General features: G+C 47.9%; 1 protein-coding gene across 1 annotated transcript in view; it reads left to right on the top strand.

Annotated features, from left to right (window-relative positions):
• The window catches only part of SND1 (staphylococcal nuclease and tudor domain containing 1), a 383,215-nt gene that overhangs the window by 48,825 nt on the left and 311,489 nt on the right, over positions 1-22,901 (top strand). The window contains exon 10 of the mRNA XM_004592504.4: positions 14,267-14,380. Coding sequence (XP_004592561.2) covers positions 14,267-14,380 — 114 coding nt within the window. The remainder of the gene's footprint in view (positions 1-14,266; positions 14,381-22,901) is intronic.

Here is a 22,901-nt window from a genome sequence, read left to right as displayed (position 1 = left end):
CCGAATTGCTTCACGGGTTCAGTGACGTCCAGAGTCGTAGATGATGGGTGCTCAAGTGACCTTTCCTCTCCTTCTGTTGGTGGTGTCAAAACAGCATTGAGAATAGCCCTGTTTAGATGACGCCAATGGGAGACGTCTCGTGGTGGGGTACTCCCTATGTATCTCTGGTTTGGATGCCTACCAGAATGCCATCTGCTTCCTCTGGGGGTAGCAGGGTACTGGTGTGAAGGCTCAGGCGTGGGCTGCTGTGCATGGGTGACTCTCGCATGCTGTGCTCTTGTGCTGGAAGGATGTGGCTGCACAACCAAAGGGTGACTGCTGAGTGAACGTGGGAATCAGGTCTTCAGGATGTGGGTGAGGCTTGGCAGGGCCCCACTGCTCAGCCCTATCCCTGCCGATCTCTCCTCAGTTGAAATTGACTTTGCAGAAACATCTAGAAGATCTTTGCTGGTTGGGGAGCTAAGGCCCATGATTTTTGCGTTTTTTAAGTTAACTTTGATGGTAACTAGAGAATTAGACTTACTGCCACAACTAGACTTGGACAGAAAGGAGTGTTTCTTCCATTTTTGAGATGCCCGTGTCTCCTGACCTGTTTGCTTTGTAAGTGAGGTTAATCTTTGATCACTCCAGTGAAGTTTCATTCATTACAGTGGCAGGATGGATTCCTGTGTACATGGAGGCACTGCTGCTTCCTGTGCGGGGGGCTCGGTGCTCGGACGTCAGTGCTGTCTCAGGATGGGAGCAGTGATGTTCAGGTGCATGCTGCCCAAGCTGCGTGCAGACGGGCAGCCGCTTTACAAGCATTGCTCTCTCCTCCGAGACAGAGAGAGCTTCCATCTGCTGGGTCACTCCCAGATGGCGGCAGGGGCCAGCGCTGAGCTGAGCTGAAGCCAGGAGCCAGGAGCCTTTTTGATCTGGTGCAGGGCCCAAGAGCGGGAAGCATCTTGTGCTGCTTTTTCAGGCCAAAAGCAGAGACCTGGATTGGAAACGGAGCAGCCAGGACTTGAACCGGCGCCCATATGGCTGCCAGTTTTGTAGCAGAAGCTTAGCTCATTATGCCACAGCACCAACCCCCTGTATATAATTCTTTAGTTTTTGTGTTTTCAAATCAAAACAAGTTCAAAATTACTATAGGCTGCTGAAGAAATATGCTAGTTCATTTCCCTTGGGACAGACTCTTTCAGTCTTAGCTGATTCATATATGTGAATAAAAGATTTATGTTCCTGTTTCTTAAATTTTCGATTATGTTCATAATCCCTTTTCTTCATTTTGTGGAAAGTAAAGATTTGGTGTTCTCACACAAGCACACATAGTGATATGCTGTGTGCATGTACTTTCTCTGAATCCTGCTAGGCAGTCATACCATAAATTAGTTATTTTCCTTGTGAATACTAATCCCCACTGGAGTATATGACATATGAATATTATTTTTTCATTTCCTACACTAGTTTGTATTTTCCCTGAAGTTAGCAATTTTTGAAATTCATATTTCTTTTGTATGGAGTTATTAATTCAGCTATCTAAATTCATTCTGCTGATTTTACCTTTTTTTTTTTTTAAATTTTTTTTTAAAGATTTATTCATTTTTATTACAGCCAGATATATACAGAGGAGGAGAGACAGAGAGGAAGATCTTCCATCCGATGTTTCACTCCCCAAGTGAGCCGCAACGGGCCGATGCGCGCCGATCCGAAGCTGGGAACCAGGAACCTCTTCCGGGTCTCCCACGCGGGTGCAGTGTCCCAATGCATTGGGCCGTCCTCAACTGCTCTCCCAGGCCACAAGCAGGGAGCTGGATGGGAAGTGGAGCTGCCGGGATTAGAACCAGCGCCCATATGGGATCCCGGGGCTTTCAAGGCGAGGACTTTAGCCGCTAGGCCACGCCGCCGGGCCCTGATTTTACCTTTAATAATGCTTTCTTGGAACCTTGTGACTTGTACTAATTTACCCCTTAAAGTGCTGGCCACCATCTTGGAAAGTTTCTTTGCCTGAACACCTGGGCTGGAATATTGTTTTGTCTCGTGTCATTCACTGCTTCATTCTTCTGGGACACATTCTCTAAGGTTATGCCAATAGTACGTGGGAGGTAAATTTCTGACCCCATTTTGTATATTATATGTACATGATAGTTCAGCTGGCTATGGAATAAGCATTTTAGAAGTTGTTTACTGTTAAAATTGCGAAGATATTGCTGCATTTGGATATTAGAGGGTGTTTTTCACTTACCTTGATTTTTTGGGGGGAGTGGTGGGAGTTTTAAATCGTTTTATTTCTTCATTTTTACATGATTTTCTTGCTGGAAAGATCTGGCTAATTCTTTCTAAGCCAAGAGTTCTGATTTCACAATAATGTGTTTTGTCTGTACATATCTGCGCGTAGTATGTGCCAGTGCTTAACCTCTTCTTGAGACTTTTTAGATTTCTTCGTGTCTATCCTCTGACTTTTTGCTTTAGTGGGGGCATTTCATTTATGATATTGGTTCCATTTCCAGTGGCTTTTTCCCCATAATGTTTCCATTTCCTATGTTTTAACATTTTAAAAATGACCCTTTTATTATTTATTTGAAAGGCAGAGAATGAGAGAGAGACAGATGGTTCACTTTTCAAGTGTCTGAGGCCAGGAGCCTGGAATTCCGTGTGCGTCTTGCACATCCAGCGGAGCTGCCCGCCTGCTGGAGTCATGGTCCGCTGCACCAGGACGGTGAAGCCAGAGTGGAACCAGGACTCCAGCCAGGCATGTGACACGCAATGTAGACATTCCCAGTGAAGTCTGCACTGCTGTGCCGAACACTTGCCCTTCTAATACCTCTTCCAGGTGTGAATATCCTGTTGTAGTTCACGGAGTGAATAGTTTTCATAGTTTTGGAGTATTTTCTTTGTTATATCCATTGCATTTTTTTTATTTTAGAGGCTTTCCTCTTGTATTTGGTGATCTGCAGTTGGTGTTATAACACATTCCATCACCTGCACCAACCAACGCACTCATTCATATGCTGCCTGGTCACTTCCAACTCCAGAACCGTATCTTGGGCAAAGCCATGGGTGCAGTGGCCTAGTCCAGCCCAGGTTGCCATTGGCCCATTTCTCATACACACCAGTGGGTGCTGTGCCCTAGTTGGGATGACCCCCAAATAACCTCAGCTGGGCGTGCCCTGTTCCCGGTGTTTGCACACGTTAGTGTGTGCTGTGGCCTAGCCCAGACTGTCCCACATCCCCTCTGGTTCTCATGTCTATCCTCGGTGGCTTAGCTCAGCCCACACATATACTGACAGATGTTACCTCCTTGTCCATCCCCACCGCCCCTAAGCCTGGCTCTTGTGCTCATCAGCAGAAGCCACAGTCTAGCAGAGGAGTGCCCACAGTTCTCCTACCAGGCCTGCTCCTATCTCTGGATCTTCCCCTGCCAATGGGGACTGCAGTCCAGCCTGACATGACTCACATCTAGTCCCGGCACATTACAGTAGATGCTGTTGCCTAATCTAGCCAGCCTACACCTACTTTGGGTCTCGTATGACCAGTGGGCAACAGCCATCTTAGCCCACCCCCAGACCTGCTTGGGTCAGCCCACCCTCAGACCCAGCTCTCACACTTTAACAGTGGAAACAGTGGCCTGAGGGCATCCCTGAAGTTCCCCTACCAGGTTTGTTCCCACCCCTGGGTTTTGTACATGCCAACAGTTTCTGGAGCCCAGTCTGTCCTGCCCTGCCCACTCCCCCAGTCCCAGCTCTTGCTGGCAGGTGCAGCAGCCTACCCCAGGCTGACCCAGCGCCAGCTCTGGCCCTTGTGGGAACTGGCAGGTTTTGTGACCCAATCTGACCTGCTCTGCACTCTTTCCTGACTCATGCTTGTGTCAATGTATGCTGTGAATTGGCACCGCTTGGTCTACCCCAGACCTAGACCACAAGCTGGCAAATGCTGCAGTCTTTCTGTTCTGGCTTGCCCTCAGCCCCGGCTTTTATACTTAGCAGTGGGAGCTGTGGCCTAGCAGGGGATTTCCCCAAGTTCCACTGCCAGGCCCATTCCCAGCCCCAGGTTTTGAGTGTGCCTGTGGGTGCTATGGCCCAGCCTGACATGGCCTGTACCCATTCTGGCTCTTGCCAGCGGGTGCTACAGTCTAACCCAGCCTGTCCTGCCTCCATTCTAGCTTTTGTGAGTTGCAGCAGGTGCTTGGGCCTTGCCCAGTCTGGCATGCCCCAAGACCTAGCCCACATATGTGGATGGCTGCTGCAACCTTGCCCAGCCTCGTCCAACCCGGTTCCATCTCTTGCAGTCATTAGTGGAAGTCAAAGCCTAGCAGGAGTATGCCCGTAGTTCCCCTACAAGGCCTGGTCCTAGTTAGGGGATCTTGCATGTGCCAGTGGATGTTTTGACCCAGCTGTCAGCTCTTGCTGGCAGATGTTGCAGCCTAGCCCAGGTTGGCGTGATCCACACCCTGTCTTGGCTCTGTGTGTGCCAGTGGGCACTGTGTCCTGGCTCAGCCTGTCCCATACACATGCTGAGGACTACTGCAGCCTTACCTCTCCTAGCCTGCCCCCAGCCCTGGATCTTCTGCTGCCCTGTGGGGCTGTAGCCCAGCAGAAGAGCTCTCCAAGTTCTCCTTCCAGGAATGCTCCAGCTCTGGCTGATGGGTGCCGTAGCCCTGCTTTGCAGGGTTTGCTCCCAGTAGTGGCCTTTGCATGTGCTGGCAGGTGCTAGCCTGGCTGGGCTCCTGCGAGCGTCAGATGATTTCCACAGTCCGGCCTGCCTTGGCCTATCACCTCCGCCAGCTGTTGAGCAAACGGGCGGGTGTTAGAGTAGCATGGAAACGAGCCCACAAGTCCCCTATGGAGTCTGCCCCCAGATCTAGCTCTCTTGTTTCCGTGAGTGCTGTAGCTCCACATGAACAGGGTCCCTCCACTGCCCTGACACTTATAGGTCGGTACCGTGGCCTAGCTCAGCCAGGCATGCCCCCCAGCCCCAGTTTTTATGTGGGCAGTGTGCAGTGGGTGTTGCTACTTAGCCCAACTCAAGTCTGCCATGTGGGCAGGTGCCTTGGCACATTGGTACACTGGTATAGGTAACACAGATTGCCCTTAACCAGGCCCAGAATACCCCTAGTCAGAAGTCCTGCGCGTCTCTGCCAGTTTTTCTGTGGGGTGAAGTGGTGATTCTCTTCAGCAGTTTTTTTTTTTTTTTTTCAAGGAAGCAGTTGTATGGGGTGCAGAGAAGCCCGCACAACATAACCCGTGACCTCTGGATCTGCATGCTTGCGGGGCACAGAGCTGATTTCTGGAGCGGATACTTAGCTGTGTCTGACACTTCAGCCAAGAGGCTTATACTTAGAAATTTGAAACCCAACAAAATGTCTTCTGGTTCTGTGTAGTTTTTTGAGAGACTGGTTGAAGCAGTTACTTCTTAGGGCATGAAATGCAACGGAGGGCGCTTCCTGTCCCTCCAGGTTAGTAGAGAAGCATGCTCGCTTCACAGCGATTAGCTGAGTCTGCCTGAGACTTTGGTGCCTGTCGTGGCCTGCCAGTTCCCTGCCTGCCTTCCCCGTGGCGTTTTAGCTGATCTGTGCTGTTTGTAGCCATATGGTCCCCTGAGCACGTGGCTTGGCATCCCTGGCTCTGCTGCTGGAATCTTGGGCGTTGCAGATTTTAGAGACCTGAATAGCATGGTTTGGGGGAGGCGGGCGGAGAAGCATGTCCTCATGGGGCGGCTGTTTTCTGCTCTGTGGGGTCAAGAACTCCTTTCTGTGCCCAGTGGGAGTTTCCACGAGCAGGCACCTGAGCCGGGGGCATTTGAAGGCTGTAAGAAACCAACATAATTCTTGCCTCCAAGCAGCTTTCCCTGGGAGCCCCCTGCAGTTCTCAGGCATCAATAGCCAGCTTCGCAAATCAGGTTATAAGCTATATATTTTAAAAGTATTTGCTTCCCCACCCCCTCCTTTTTTTGTGTGCTTCCAGTCACAGGTCCAGATAGAGTTCATTATTAGGTCTTTGAGATTGCTTTTTCCCATTATTAAAAACTGATAAATTTCATGTAATAAAATATGATAGTGTCAGGTGGTAGTATTATGTAGTATTTAGTTTTCATTTCTGTAATCTTTAGTGATGTTGAGCACATTTTCATGTCTTTGCTGGGCACTTTTTAGGTCTGTTCAGATTCATGCCCCATTTTTGAGTATTTTGTTGTTGCTGTTGTTTAGTTTTGGGACTTCTGTGTATATTCTGGTTATTAGTACCATATCAGATGTAGTAGTTGCAAATATTTTCTCCCACTGTGTGGTTGCCTTCTAATCTACTGGCAGTGCTTTGGATGCACTTTATTTCACTTTTAAAAGTTGGTTATTTTAAATTTTTTTGAAAGGCAGAGAAAGAAGGAAATCTCCTCCGTCCCTTATTCCCCCACGCCAACAGTGGTTGGACTGGGCCAGGCTGCACCTGGGAATCCAACACTGAACGCAGGTCTCCCATGTAAAGGACTTGAACCAGAACCGTTGGCTGCGCCCAGGTGTCTGCGCAGGAAGCTGGATTGGACGCAGAGGCAGGAGTCAAAACCTGGAACTCCAGCGTTGTGCCAACGTGCTTCCCACTTTGAGATTGTCCGGATGCACGTAATATTAAAGACTGGCTTATTTATGGGTTTGGAAGGCCGAGTGACAGAGGCTTGTGAGGACGGGAAGGAAGAGCTCTTCCGTTGGTTCACTTCCCAGAATGGGAAGGAAGAGCAGGGCCCCGCCAGTCCACTCCCCAGCTAGCTGCAGTGGCCGAGCGAGCTGGAGGCTCGGGCCCCTCTCTGCTGCCTCCCAGGCTGAGTAGCAGGAGGCCGAGTAGGTAGAATGTGAACATTGAACATTCTCTGACAAGTGTGGCCTGGCACCGCAGGCGGTGGCGCCACAGTGCAGCCCAGGGTGCTCCTAATCCGCACATGCTCGTCCTGGAACGTGTGTGTTTGTTGTTGCTGCTGTGGTTTTTATGCTCATGTCCAAGATCATTTGCCCAATCTAAAGATTGGAAGTTTTTGTGCGCTGTTTTCTTCTAATAGCTTTAAGCCTTAAAAATTTAAATCATGGACTCCTGTTTGTATATAGTGCTAGATGAGGGTCTAGATCACCGTTCTTATGTGGTCATGCAAATTACCCAGCACCTTACGTTGTAAACGTTGTCCTTTCTTCATCAGCCAAGCCTCTCAGCCTTGTTGAATAATTCATGTAATTTACATTATGAATAATCATGAATGCAAGGGATTATGTCTGGATTCTGTTTCTTTTTTTTTTTTTAAGATTTTATTTTTAATACAAAGTCACATATAGAGAGAGAAGGAGAAAAGAGGAAGATCTTGTGTCCGATGATTCACTCCCCAAGTGACCACAACAGCCGGTACTGAGCCATTCTGAAGCCAGGAGCCAGGAGTTTCTTCCTGGTCTGTCTTGCACATGGGTGCAGGATTCCAAGGCTTTGGGCCGTCCTCGACTGCTTTCCCAGGCCACAAGCAGGGAGCTGGATGGGAAGCGGGGCTGCCGGGATTAGAACCCGTGCCCATATGGGATCCAGGTGTGTTCAAGGCGAGGACTTTAGCCGCTAGGCTACTGCACCAGGCCCCTGTATTATATTTCTTTGGTTTGTCTATATGCTTAGGTGCATAGATGCTTATATGCTTGTGGCATGCTGTTTTGGTTCCTCTACGTTTGTAGGAAGTTTTCAAATCTAAATACATGCATCTTCCACCTCTCTGCTTTTTCTGAATTGATTGGCTGTTAGATTCTCTTGAGATTGCATACAGATTTAAAGGTGGGAACCTATTTTTGTAAAAATTATCCTTGAGACTTTTGCGATTGAATTGAATCTGTGAATCACTTTGGATAATATTGACATCTTGATAATGTCTTCAAATACATGCACAGGAAATGTGTTCGCATTTATACTGATTCTTAGGTGTTTATATCCTACTTTGCTGTGAACTTGTTGGCTTAAACTTATTTTTTTCAATCATTAGAAGTGTTTGTGTACTTGGATACCTTTTTATTTCTTGTCTGTTTTCTCTGAGTTGGACTTTGAGCTTGTGCTGTATAAAAGTGGGTGTCTTAGATGATTGTTAATCAAATGCATTCATATTTTTGCCATTGGGTAGATGTTAACAGTGTATCCTTGTTTTGTTGAGTGGAGGAAGATGCAAATGCTAGCCAGGCCCTTGACTTGGGGCATGACTTGTAGCTGAACAGGAAGCCCTGGGGAAGGCCGGGAGGAGTGGTCTATGCTGCGAGGAAGAAACAGCAACATTGGGTTGCAGCTAAGGTTAACAAATGGATTTGCTGATAAGAAAATAGGAAGTTGATTCACTTAGAGAAAACTTTACCATTTGGGGTAGACACTTGATTTTTTAGGGCAATTCAGGGCAGTTGAGCTGGTGGTATTCAGCTTCACAGTGCCCTGTTGGTACTCTCTTACATGATGTGTTCTAATTAATTTACTAACGTGGAGGATATTGTCTGAGGTGCTTTGTTTGGTCAGGTTTTCTTCCTTCTTCCCAGTGTGCTGTTTGTGTCCCCGGACACTAGATCCAGTTTTCCTGGGCTTTTTCCTTAGGCTCCTCTGGGATAGGACAGTTCTTAAGACTAGTTTTTGATGTCTGGTGTTTTGAGGGGAAGTATTAATGAGGTATTTGTGAAATGTCCCCTGGTTGAATTTTTGCTGAATCTTGATCCCTCTTTAAGAAGATATTATAGCATCTGGGGCCCGGCGGCGTGGCCTAGTGGCTAAAGTCCTCGCCTTGAAAGCTGCGGAATCCCATATGGGCGCCGGTTCTAATCCCGGCAGCTCCACTTCCCATCCAGCTCCCTGCTTGTGGCCTGGGAAAGCAGTTGAGGACGGCCCAATGCTTTGGGACCCTGCACCCGCGTGGGAGACCTGGAAGAGGTTCCTGGTTCCCGGCATTGGATTGGCGCAGCACTGGCCCGTTGCAGCTCACTTGGGGAGTGAAGCATCGGACGGAAGATCTTCCTCTCTGTCTCTCCTCCTCTGTGTATATCTGGCTGTAATAAAATGAATAAATCTTTGAAAAAAAAAAAAGAAGATATTATAGCATCTGATGTAGTTATGTTTGGGCGCCAAGACATGCTTTCATCGGACATTACCATGATTATTTTACAGTTTATTTTACTTGAAAAGCAGAGAAAGACACAGCCTTTTACAGAGAGGAGGAGAGACAGAAATAAAGATATTTTGTCGGCTAGTTTACTCCCCAAGTGACCGCAACGGCCTGTGCTGAGCTGACCTGAAACCAGAAGCCAGGAACTTCTTTCTGGTCTCCCATGTGGGTGCAGGATTTCAAGGCTTTGGGCCATCCTCCTTCCCAGGCCACAGGCAGGGAGCTAGATGGGAAGCGGGCTGCTGGGATTAGAACCTTTCCCCATATGAGATGCTGGTGCATGCAAGATGAGGACTTCAGCCACTAGGCTACTGCACGGGTCCCAGTGACCAGGCATTGAAGCGGGAAGCTGGGAACTCCGTCTCGGTGTCCCACATGAGTGACAGGATTCAGCTCAAGTCACTGCCATTGTTGCTTCCCAGGAGCCTTCAGCAGCAGCAGCAAATGCATCAGGAGTCAGAGCGGCATGGGGGGAGGGTGCTGATCCCAGGCACTCTGCTGTGAGATGCAGGCATCCTAACTGTGAGGCCAGCTCGCTGCCTGTGTGTGTGGTCAAGGACGAGTGTGACAGTGGGGTCACACTGGGGAGTAGACACAATGAGGAGTATAGATAGCATATGACCTCAGGGACAGTGAAGGTGGCTAGATGTCATAATTTCACTGCAGAGGAAGGATATGGGGTGTGTCTGGGAGGTGTTCTGTTGGACACTGGCACTCAGAAGGCTGTTGGAAGGCTTTGTTGCTGCTTCTGTGCATGCTACAGTGTTTTAGCTGGTTGGGAAATAGCAGCTGATGGTTTCCCTGTGAGCACTGATTGAGCTCTGTAGCTTGGGAGCATGGCAGAAGGCTGGAGAGAGGCAGGGTCCCTGCCCTGACACAGCCCTGTTGTTCTGTCGACTGTGGTAGCTGTTAGCCTATACACTGTCATCACTAGATCATTTTACTTTGCATAATTGGCATCAAGAGAAGTGGAGGGAATTGAGTTGGCTGCACGTGTCTGGAGTCCAACTACTGGCTCGTTCCTGTGCCACAGGCATCTCGTGGCACGTGTGCATGAGTTGGTGTGAGGAGAGAGGGAGCAGTGTGGGCACACCGCCATCGTGCTGAGCAGCACGCGAGAATCAGCCCTGTGAGCACACAGTTGTAGCAGTGCTGAGGAGCGGGCTGGGGCAAGCAAGCGAGTCCGCCTTTTACATACTGTACAGTGTGTAACTGTCATTGGGGTTTTACGGCTTATTCCATGTCTGCTTGGGAGCTGCTTAGTCTCTGGATGGCAATGACACAATTTACTGAGGAATCGAAAGGCACAGACCCCACTTAGATGCAAGCACGTGGACACACACACATGCGCTCACCCTCCCACTTCACCCAAACGCTAAAGCATGCTTAGCTGGCAGCGTCAAGAGGGCGCAGTTCCTGAAGAGGAGGTTTCTAATCAGGGAGCTGCAGAGCAGAGAGGCTGCTGCTGAGGAGAAATTTACAGCTCCAGGGAGCCATGCGTCGCTTCTGCCAACACGTTCATTAGGAGGGGGGATGAGTCCCAGGCCCTTGTCCCAGGGTCTGCTTAGAGCTCACAGTCCGGAATCAGGGGCTGAAGGTGTGAGCACTGTGATACTTTTCTTGGTTTTGTTCCATTCCGAGCTTGGCTAGAGAGCAGAGAATGCCTTGATATCTCTTATCTGTGTTTTGTCCAGCACAGGGAATCTTGCCATGCTGGCATGTGTGTTTGAGATGCTTGGTGACTATCCTCTTATCCTTTGGGTATCCTTTCATTGTAGAGCTGTATTGATTTACTATACCAGTTAACTTTGCTTGGCTTGACTTTGTGGAATTTTTGTCTTCCGTTTGGTTGGGGCTTAGAATTGCAGAATAAGCAAATGTCATGGAGATTTCACCCTCTAAATGATCTGACACCCATTGCATAATACGTTCTGTTACCCAGATGTGGGGCTTTGAAGGACAGGGAAATCATTCTCTGGGAGTTTTAATGTTTTGGTGTATTTTCCCCTGAGGGGATTCCATTCTCTGCGTTTACCGGGCTGTAATTGTCTAGATGGTAATGGAAATCTGTTGCTTTTTTAAAAAAAATTTTGAGTTACTGAATCTGTGTTTTTGGTTGTACATTCCAGGCAATTTAAAAGTTTTTGTAAGTGTGCTCATATACTGTGCATGTCTTAGTGCTGCTTGGTAAGACCCATACCTAGGCAATTAGCCCTGACCTTGGTCCTGGTGTGACTGCCCACGATCACTCTTGGTCTTCACAATTGGGTTCATGCTCTCTGAGTTTTAGTGATTAATCTTCATGATTATCAGGTCTGTAAGAGGGTTCTAGAAGGATAATTATGATTCCGTGAGGCTGTCATTTTGTTATGTCAAGGGTTGCACATCAGTCTTCTATAACGGAAAATGAAAAGTCGTACTGTCTCGATCTCCTCTTGTTCAGACCCCCGTGACTTCGCTGATTACTGGGCTGTTCTTCACACTTGTGCTGTTGCTTGCAAGCCCAGGCCTAGCTTCTCATCCCCACCCCGCTCTCTCCAGCCTCCTGTTGCTTGCAAGCCCAGGCCTAGCTTCTCATCCCCTGCTCCCTCCAGCCTCCTGTTGCTTGCAAACCCAGGCCTAGCTTCTCATCCCCACCCCGCTCTCTCCAGCCTCCTGTTGCTTGCAAGCCCAGGCCTAGCTTCTCATCCCCACCCCTCTCCCTCCAGCCTCCTGTTGCTTGCAAGCCCAGGCCTAGCTTCTCATCCCCACCCCGCTCTCTCCAGCCTCCTGTTGCTTGCAAGCCCAGGCCTAGCTTCTCATCCCCACCCCGCTCTCTCCAGCCTCCTGTTGCTTGCAAGCCCAGGCCTAGCTTCTCATCCCCACCCCGCTCTCTCCAGCCTCCTGTTGCTTGCAAGCCCAGGCCTAGCTTCTCATCCCCACCCCGCTCTCTCCAGCCTCCTGTTGCTTGCAAGCCCAGGCCTAGCTTCTCATCCCCACCCCGCTCTCTCCAGCCTCCTGTTGCTTGCAAGCCCAGGCCTAGCTTCTCATCCCCACCCCGCTCCCTCCAGCCTCCTGTTGCTTGCAAGCCCAGGCCTAGCTTCTCATCCCCACCCCTCTCCCTCCAGCCTCCTGTTGCTTGCAAGCCCAGGCCTAGCTTCTCATCCCCACCCCGCTCTCTCCAGCCTTCCGTTGAGCTACACATTGCTTGCCCTTGTCTTTCAGTCATTCTTCCTGATGGCATTGAGCTCTGCTATTTCCTGGCCTATATTCTTTCTCACTTGTTTTTTGCCTTTTGCTTGCTTCAGATTGTACCTTAAGCCATTAACTCTTTTGGGAATGTGGTTGTCTTGGCTCTGGAAAAGGGAGAGTGATCAATTTTGGAAGTGTGCCATGGCCCAGTGCAGTAGCTTAGTGGCTAAAGTCCTCATATTGCACACGCCGGGATCCCCTATGGGCACCAGGAGACCCGGAAGAAGCTCCTAGCTCCTGGCTTCGGATCGGTTCAGGTGTGGCCGTTGCGGCCACTTGGGTAGTGAATCAACAGACAGAATCTCTTCCCCTCTGTCTCTGGTCCTCTTTGTATATCTGCCTTTCCAATAAAAATATAAGATGGAAAAAAAGAAAGTGTGCTACTAAATGGTACTTCTTGTGCTAAAAGATCGAAAACCCTCTGGAAGAAAATTAGCGAGTTTGTGTAGTATCTATGGAGTAGGACCTGGCACAATAGGCTAGTGGTTAAATCCTCCGCTTGAGAGCGTCAGGATCCCTTATGAACACCGGTTGGTGTCTTGGCGGCCCTGCTTCCGGTCCTGCTCCCTGCTTCTGACCTGGGAAAGTGGTGGAGGATGGACCAAAGCCTCAGGACCCTGCACCCATGTGGGAGACCCAGAAGAAGCTCCTGGCTCCTGGCTTAGGATTGACTCAACTCCAGCTGTTGCAGCCACTTGGGGAGTGAGATCTTCCTCTCTGTCTCTCTTCCTCTCCTGTATATCTGTCTTTCCAATAAAAATAAATAAATCTTTAGAAAAAAATGTATCTATGAAATAAGTGGGTCTAGCTCATCCATTTGTATCGTGCATTGAAGAGGAAGGGAACCTTCCCAGTCTGTCTTTGCCTGGCTGTTGACCCTCTGGATTATTGCATTGCCTCAGAACCCTGATGAACCTGATTGAATCCTCGGATGGTTTGATTTTGGTTGTGCAGGTGGAATGCGTGGTGATGCTGTTTTGTAGTCAGTAACTAGTGCCTAGCAAGTGTTGCTGGCAAATAAACAAATAAGTAAATAAAACCAAAAAGCCTTGGCACAGCAGGCTGCACGTACAATTGGGTGAATTGTAGACTGCATTATGGTGTCGAGTTATAGCCTTGATGTGGCACCAGTCTGGGCTGAATGGGGTTTCGTACTGTAGTCATAAGGGGAATGCTCTAATAATCTCTGCAGAAGAATTTTTTTGCTTTTGCCCTTTGAGTTGCAATTTTTTTTCGCTCTATGCTGGAAGTTAGTGTTTTGAAACTGAGAGTGGGGTTAGTCCCATGTTTCTGCTTCTGGGTCACCAAACAAGGACATGTCCATACTTCGCATTCTGAAAAGAACCCTGTCTTTCAGAGTAGCTGAGGTGGGAACTTAGTAGTTGGAATGTTTCTGCACGTGAGGTTCCTTGCCGCCCCTCCCCCTGCCATGCTGAGCTGATGGTCCCTTCGCCCTTCACTTGCCTTGGAAATCTGCTCTCTGTTGGGGCATCCTATTTTACTTCTTTCTCGTCCAGTTCTGGTCCCTTCTTCTAATCCAAGCTTTCCTCTTTTTCTAGTTCACATAGAGGTAGGGTTTTTGATTTTAGTGTAGAGCCCGTTTCAAGGAAAACCTTCAATAACCCATAGACTGGGTTTCCAGGTTTTAATAGGCTTTGTGGTTAACCACATTGCTTAGTCTGGGCAACAGATAGGAATGCTATGGATGCTTTCTTGTCAGGACGCTAACAGGGTCCCTGGGGACTGATAATTATGGCATAGTGTTCTATGCCATTGCTGCCTTGTGAAGGATCAAGTTATATCTACCTCACGGGGCTGTTGGTCTTACTGTGCTGAGTGACGGGTGTGAGCTGGGGACCTGCAGGGCTGTGAAGCACATTCCAGCAGTCTTTCTTCTTGCTCATAGGTGATGCAAGTTCTGAATGCAGATGCCATTGTTGTGAAACTGAGCTCCGGAGACTACAAGACCATCCACCTGTCTAGCATACGACCACCACGGCTGGAGGGCGAGAACACGCAGGTAAGACCAGGGCAGCCTCCGGCCTGCTCATGGAAAGCGGAGCGAAGAGTAGGTATTAGTTAAGTGTGGCATGTATGTGGGAGTACAAAAGGACAGAGATTTTAATCTCCAAAGTGGTGATTTCTAAAATTTCTAGCCTGGTTACTATGAGCTGGCTTCAAGTCCTCCGATTCACAGGCACTGTCCACTCCATTTCAGATGGCACCATTGTCATCCTCCAGGGGCCTTGAGCAGTCAGGGTTGGCATATGTGTGAGGCTGGATGAGCTTTTTCTTTTATTAGCAAGGTTTTACTTGTCTGTGAATAAGAAGACAAGAAGCTCCGTGTCTCACGTGTGGGATAACTGGGTGAGTTTCCCTGATGATTCTGATTTGATTCCCCCTATGCTTCTCCTTGGAGGCTGTCACTCATCTTTTGCAAGTGCTAGCAATCACTGTTGACAGTACTGGCTGTGCTGTTTGTTGGGTCTTTTGGCCACATAGGTGCTTGCCTCAGTTACGGGTAAGTCAGTTTTGATAAATTATGCTTTGTGTGAAAACGTCTAGAGTTGGTGTTAAGTATATGAATATACAATTTTGTTTCAGATTTTATGGTCGTTTTCTTTCTGCCTTTCTGTGTTATTTAACATTAGGGGTAAGGATTTGGAACTCTTGTTCTCTTTTTTTGGAGGTTATTTTCAGTAGCAAGTTTGTTTGTTTGTTTTAAAGATTTATTTATTTTTATTACAAAGTCAGATATAGAGAGGAGAGACAGAGAGGAAGATCTTCCGTCTGATGATTCACTCCCCAAGCAGCTGCAACGGCCGGTGCTGCGCCAATCCGAAGCTGGGAACCAGGAACCTCCTCCAGGTCTCTCACGCGGGTGCAGGGTCCCAAGGCTTTGGGCCGTCCTCGGCTGCTTTCCCAGGCCACAAGCAGGGAGCTGGATGGGAAGTGGAGCTGCCGAGATTAGAACCGGCTCCCATATGGGATTCTGGGGCGTTGAAGGCGAGGACTTTAGCCGCTGGGCCACTCCGCCGGGCCCTCAGTAATAAGTTTGATAGTTTTATGTTGATAGTCTTTTTTTTTTAATATTTATTTAAAGGGTAGAGTGACAGAGGGATCAAGTGATGTCTTTGGTGCAGTGGCTTAGCTGTCTGGTGGCTGCCACAGTCAGGGCTAGTCTAGACCAAAGCCAGGAATTGAAACCTCCACATAGGTGGGAATGGCCCAGGTACTTAAGTCATGTTCTGCTGCTTTCCCAGACACATTAGCAGGGAGCTATATCAGAAGTGTAGCATATGGGATTCCAGTTAGCTGGCATTACAGGTTGCATCTTTTTTTTTTTTTTTTTTAAAGATTTTTTCTTACTATTGGAAAGCCGGATATACAGAGAGGAGGAGAGACAGACAGGAAGATCTTCCATCCGATGTTTCACTCCCCAAGTGAGCCGCAACGGGCCGGTACGCGCCGATCTGATGCCGGGAACCAGGAACCTCTTCCGGGTCTCCCACGTGGGTGCAGTGTCCCAAAGCTTTGGGCCGTCCTCGACTGCTTTCCCAGGCCACAAGCAGGGAGCTGGATGGGAAGTGGTGTTGCCGGGATTAGAACCGGCGCCCATATGGGATTCCGCGGCTTTCAAGGCGAGGACTTTAGCCGCTAGGCCACGCCGCTGGGCCCATCTTTTTTTTTTTAAATGAAGATTTATTTTTATTTGAAAGGCACACTTACGGAGAGAAGGAGACAAAAAGAAAGTGAGCTTTCATCTATTGGTTCACTCCTCCAATGGTTGCAGTGGCTAAATCTGAACCAATCCAAAAGCCAGGAGCCCCTTCCAGCGCTCCCTCATGGATGCAGTAGGCGAAGGGCTTGAGCCGCCCTCTGCTGCTCTCCCAGGCCGTAGCAGGGAGCTGGATTGGCAGTGGAACCCACGAGACTCATGCTGGTGTCCATGTGGGGTGTCAGTGCTATCGGAGGAGGATTAGCCTGCTAAGTGTCTTGTTTTTATGAATACCCTTCCTGCTGTTTGTATTGCCCTCTTATAAGTGGAGTGCCTCTGTTGATTGGTTGTAACCAGGTCCTCAGAGTTAATGACACGTGTTTGCATAGATTTCAGAAATGAAACATTGTAGTTGATGTTAGTTCTGTATACTGTCTCCCTTTCTTATACCTTTATCTGGAGTTGAGAAATTGCCTTTCCAGTGCTGCGCACACTCACATCTTGACACATTCAGAAGTTGAAATTCATGCCCTGTTCATTTGTGTGAGAGGTTACAGCTCTCCGTAGAGTGAAATAAAAATATCATGATTGTCGCTTTTTGAATCAGTTCATGCATCAAAAATACACAGGATGTGTGATTTGAATGTCTATCCAATCAGTCTTTTTCTGCCTGTTCCTCCCTATGGAGGGGACAATTCAGTGCAGCAGACAATATAGTGTATTGTGTAAGGTTGAGAATGTAAATGCATGAAAGCCTAGAAATGCCAAAATTAGTTTCTCTCAGTAGCTGTAGCTGTGTGTTATTGAGCAGAGTAAATCTGCTTCCTCCGTTGAGTCAGGACTGAGGGGAGTCCACCAGTGTGCTCTGCCGTCTCAGTAAGGTTCCCACAGCAACCACAGCTTGTGCAATTCCGGAACGTTGACGCTTGTGCCCACATTATCAGCCAAAGCATTATGGGATATGTGGATGCATGTTAAGCAGTTTTTAGAGAAATGGCATGTTTTAGGTAGGCTCATAGCAGGTTTTCTGAAGTAACAGTTTACTACAGAGAATTTTGATTTTTTTAAGAATCCTTTGGAATTGTTCAATGGGAATAACGTGTTTCTCTTTGATGAGAAGTTGGGTAGGATTCTAATGATATTTGCTTTTCCTTATCAAGGTGGGTTATCTCTTTTCTTCTCTCTCTCCTTGGTAGTTTACTTCTGAGAGCTTATTCCATTTTAAGAAAGTTCTAAGTAAGGCTTAGCTATAACAGCCTACAACATATGGCTTCTGAGGGAAATAAGGGATGATTTCCATTATTGTTAAATTCCTCAGGAAGAGTTTGCAGAAGGATCGCATAGGAAATAAGATGCTATAACACACTTTGAATACAGTGGAGAAGGGCACCCTGAAGGCTTTCCAGCACAATTGGTGCTCATTACGGGAGCTCAAGAAAACACAATTAGCTTTCAAGACTTCGGGAGTGCTAGCCCAGCGCTGTCCAGTGGTTCAGTCATGCCAGCAGATGGGCCTGTTACACTTGCTATTTCAGATTTGCAAGTGAGTACCAATAAGAAATAAGACTCGAAAGCATTGTGGCACAGTAGGGAAAGCCACTGCCTACACTGCTGGTACCCCTGTGGACTCTGGTTCAAGGACGCTGCTCTACCTGTGTTCCAGTTTCCTGCCTACAAAAGCAGAAGATGACTCAAATCCTTTGGTGCCTGCGCCCATGTGGGAGAACTTCATGGTGTTCCAGGATCTCTCTCTAACTCTGATTTTTAAATAAATAAATATTTTTTTCTTAAAATTAATTGCAATATATTTTATTTGACAATGTATCCAGAATTACAGAGGGATAGACAGAATTTTCCATTTGCCTGCTCACTCCCTTGTGACTACAGCAGCTAGGGGTGGGACAGGAGTGGGACCCCCGCGGCTGGCAGGGGCCCCTGCATCCAGACATCCTCTGTTGCTTTTCCCAGGCCGCTGGCAGGGAGTGGGATCAGACAGGAAGCAGCCAGGATGCAACCTGGCACCCATACAGGATGTGAGTGTGACAAGTAGTGGCTTTACCCACAATGTCACAGTGCCCACTCCACAATCGTAGCTTTTGAGCACTTACAAGAAGATGAATGTTTATTAAAAAAATGGAGATACCCTTTCTGTCCATCCTCTTCCAGTCCTTGAAATCTGGTTATGTGTTTCATGTTTGAAGTATGTTTTAGTTTACTCCACCATGCTGAAGGAGTCAGTGGCCACTTGAGGAAATGGGTTACTGATGTCAGCATTTGCGCAAATCAATGTTTACTGCATGGTTTTCTATTGCAGGGCTCGTGAAAGGGAGGCAGATGGAAATAAATATCAAAATTAACAGATACTGTTGTGATTCTACCCTGTTTGGATCTATGTTAGGCGAGATGCACAAGTCATTTCATTTATGTTAAGTGCTATGAAGAAAACTTCTAGGATTTAGGAGCACTTAGAATCTGGGGAGGCTTCACGGAGGTAGCAACATTTAAAACCCAAACAATAATTAACTAGGTCATAGCCTGATGAAAAAAGAAGAGTTTTTGACATGCCAAACCATAGTGACAAAAATTTGGAGAGTGTTTGGGGCTGGAGTGGTGGCTAGCGCATGCGTGAGTCTAGGGACATTTGATCGGACCACAGCAAACATACTCTGCCAGCACCCTGGAGATTCACCAAGAGAGAACATGGGGCCTCCGGTGGCCTGCAAGTCATTTTGTGTGACTGGAGTAGAGGCTGTACAGTGCCAGGGAGTGGTTAGAAGTAGGTTTGAGAGTCAGACAAGAGCCCATTTGTTGAAAACTTGTATGTCATGATTTGGGGTTTTAACTTGTAGGATTTTAACAAGGGAAAGCACATTTTTATTGAAGTACTTTTGTGTTACTTGTTTAAATTGTCAAGATAGAACATATTGCCATCTGCCCTTATAACAGAACGTCATCCTCTGTCCGGCGGCTCGGCAGCGTCTGCTGCCCGGGTCCTGGGTGCCTGGTGTGCTGGTTTTTCCAGCAGTTCATTTGTATCCTGGAGGGTTCAGAATAGTTACCTTTCCACTGAAGGCACCCCCGTAACTGTTGTAAAGAGTGTAAGGATCAACTCTTTATTATTGGCAATGTTAACAGAGATTTACAGTAAGGGTACAGGCATGACCAATCACCTTGGCTTCCCAGGGTGGCGTAGAATTAGGTGTATGTAGAACTCGAACCACAGACTTGCCTGCGCTACTGTAACACCTGTGTCTAGAGCTATGGGGGAAAACCAGTCAAGGCTCAAGATACACATGTTGGGACTGTGACCTCTGTAAGTACACATGACAATTTTCTGCAAATGTAGAAAGGACATCCCATTTCTCCAGGCAGTCAGGTGTCAGACTTGGCAAGCAGAACAGAGAGTGGATTTCAGCTCCTCTTCTTTTGTTGCCTTTGGTGAGCTACGCTTCAGTAAGGCACAGTGTGTACAGAAATTTGTGTTTGCCGTTGTTAGAAAAGGGCTGGTAGAGCTTTTAAGGAAAATGTTAAGAATAGGATTTGGAGAGTGGGCTTATAGACGGAGAAACAGGGTGCGTGGGGTTGTTGGGAGGTGGAGCTCCATGATCTCTGGATTGCGGAGGACCTTGAACGATGTGCTCTGGATGGACATTAACTATCTTCGCTTCAGAGAGGAGAATCAGATAAGTTGATAGTTTATGCAAAGTGAGAGAGAATGAAGGAGAGGGAGTGGGAGGAGTAGTTGAGAAAGGAGAGGCTTCAGTGGGAAGATGTTTTGTGGGGGTTGGCTGTGGCTCATTGGCCTCACTGTGAGGACCCACTGGGCTTTTGCTTTCCAGGAGACACGAACAGACTTCTTTAAGTGGTTTTCCTCTTCATGCTCCAGTGTGTTATCAGCTAATACAGATCTGCTGAGCCATCTATAAATTTGGGGCATAATGTGGCAAATTGGATTTCTCTTTCTTGCATGCAGAGACCAGTTCATTTCTCATAAATTATACAAGAAGACAAGGTTTTGCCCTAGGCTAGCTGTATACCTCCACTCCCTGATTTTGGTTGCTTTCTAATTGGAGCCAGAGGAAGCGCTTGTATGAGAAGTGGTGATCAAAGCAACTGCTTTCACCCTGGGTGGCTGCTTGCCAATACTGCCCAGGAATTCATGGCCAGCCTCTGATGCTGGGTTTTGGTTAGAGCTTGATTTGTTGCTCCAAAGGTTGATGGAAGGGTTCAAAGCAAAGGCATGGAATACTCACCTCGGAAGGGTTCCAGCTGGATGTGTCTGCTGTTGAGTGTGTTATTCAGGGGCAGTCCACTGTCCTCTGTTGAGCGGTGTTAGCTCCCTCATGCTGAGAGTACGTTTAGAATCCTGAGTCATGAGGCTCTTGTGAACCTGAGCATGGATCAGGGCTTCTCTGAAGGCATGGTTTGTTTTATCCAGTTGCTTGCCATAGAGAAGTTAGTGCTAAGTCTTGGGGAAAGGCTGTGGATTTCCTGAGCTGCTGCCTTAAAGGAGATAACACATTGTTCGATCTCAGGACTTCCCAGGGAGTGCTGGGCTTTGATGTGAGCCACAAGAGCCCAGTGCTCTATTGCTCAGGGCTGCTATGGGCTTTGTGTTACACTCTGGAGTGTTAATGACAAAAGAATCAGCCCCCAGGCATCTGATGAAGGGACTGACTTATTCCCCCATGAAGTCTGTTCTGGCTGTGCTATTGTTGGTAAAAGGTACCAGAGCTGAAAATCTACCTTGAAAACAGGTACATAGTGTATCCAGCCCCCAGTGTTCAGTGGAGAGGGTGGGCTTTCATTGCCAGGCTTTTCCCCCAGCCACTTTCCTGAGCTCATCTGTCACTCATCCGTGGGCTTCCCCTTGCCTCCCACACAGAGTGCTTGGTATTTGGCAAGTATAGAAAGCAGAAGATGGAGCCGTTCCCTGGAGCTGGCAGCCCCAGCCATCCTCTGGAACTCAATTACCACACGCAGGTTCCTTCCCACCAGGGCCTCTGACTGTTGCGACCTGGCCACAGGAAGATCCCATTTGTTAAAGCTGCTGTCTGCTTCTTCTCTGTGTCCTGCCCGTCTTCCTCGCCTGGAGCCTCCTCCAGGCCTGGTGTTCTGGGTCTCCTGTGGGACCTGAGCTGCTGGTATGTGGGTTATTAGGTAAGCTTTGGTGTCCTGAAGGGCTGTTTGTCAGAGGCAGGGCTCTTTCCAGAGCTGATAACCCCTTTGTACAGGGCCCCTAGGGGCTTTGCCATTTACACACGATTAAAAGCAGTCCCCAACCTGTTCCCTCTAGTTCAGATTTCTGGAAACAAGATGAGTGGCACAGCAACAGAAAGCTGTGGGATTGGAGTCGAAGTGAAGTGGGGGCATGCCAATAAACCCACAGACTGTGATCTTGCACTGGTGACTGGGAGCAAATAGCAAATTAGAGAGAGACTCCAGCTTGCCAGTAAGGACCTTGGAGAAAAGCAAAAGCTGTTTGAAATGGATAGAGCGTTTCAGTGGATTCCAGTGGAGAGATCTGCGGACGGCAGCACTGCGATCAAAAGATGTAGACTGTGTCAGCACTGGCAAGGGATTCTGCGCCAGCTTTGGATTTGTTTGATCCATGCATTTTTGAGAACATTTGAAAAACCACCAATGTTAAAAGACTGAAGAAAATTACTATTAGAAGAGTTTGGCTGGTCTTAGTTCACTGAATGCCTATGTCCAGTTTTGTAAGATTAGTGCCTGGGTACGACCACTTAAAACACTGACGTGGTCTGCTTTTCTGCTGGCATGGTCACTGTGGGACAAGCCTGGCTCCTTGTGGTGTCAGGACATTCCTATCTAGGTTGGTGGTAGACTTTCCAAGCTATGTGTTCCCCCTGATCTAAGTGAGTTTTAAATGAAGGAAGACAATGTATGCCCATCTTGTTGCCCTTTGAGTCGCTTTCTTCTCATTCTGAATTATATCCTTTTAGTCCCTTTAGTGATGTGTCCTATTCTCATGATCTTGCTTTTGTCCTTCAGGTGATTTCTGTGGCATTTTAACAATCTAGTGTGTCCTGGTGGCTAATTCTCTGAACCTTTCACACTGATCTCTTTCTACCCACTTAGTGTGTCTTCCTTTAATCATCACTATTACATGGCTCTGCATTCTCAGGTTATCTGAATCCCCTTGGTACTTGTATGTTCATATTTCTTGCCTCTTCCTGTCCTTTGAAGTGCAGTAATTCTCTGTTGTTTCCAGTGTCGACAGCACCATTGCGTTTAGCATCCTGTGGCCATTTAATGTAGGGCTGTGCTGAGGTACGCCCTCTTGAAGACCCCTTTAGGACAGTCTTTCCTCTGTACCATCCTGCACTGAAGGCCTCAGATGGCATTGTTGCTCAGCTTCATAGCTCTTCTCTCAGAGTCTTACTTGGTATTGTCGACTCAATAGACACTTAATACGCGTTTAAATAAAAATACCTGCTGAAGCATTAGACTTAATTTCACACGTCACTCTTGATTGGGCATCACCCTTACACCCACCTTCCACTGCTCATCTGGACTGCTCTGATTAGATTCCAGCTTGAGCCACTGTTGGGGCTGGGGGGGGGCGGTCCAAGGATCCCAGGAGGGAGCTTCCACTATCCTATAGTTTTCTGTCTTCTTAATTGGATTGCTTCTTGTACTGGCTAGGTCACACACAGCTTAGTTTTCTCTGGGCACTTTCTCTCCCCTAATTCCAGTTTCAATCTGGTTGCCGCCATTGGAGTGATGGTGCCTGGTTCCCAATGGTAGTGGTTTCCCTCACAATGTGTATTCCATTAGTGCTGAGCAGATTGAGTTCAGT

The sequence above is a fragment of the Ochotona princeps genome, chromosome 25 (genome assembly GCF_030435755.1).
Source record: "Ochotona princeps isolate mOchPri1 chromosome 25, mOchPri1.hap1, whole genome shotgun sequence".
In the NCBI taxonomy this organism is placed as follows: domain Eukaryota; kingdom Metazoa; phylum Chordata; class Mammalia; order Lagomorpha; family Ochotonidae; genus Ochotona; species Ochotona princeps.
The sequence above is the reverse complement of the archived record's forward strand: the minus strand, read 5'-3'. Positions and strand labels throughout refer to the sequence as shown.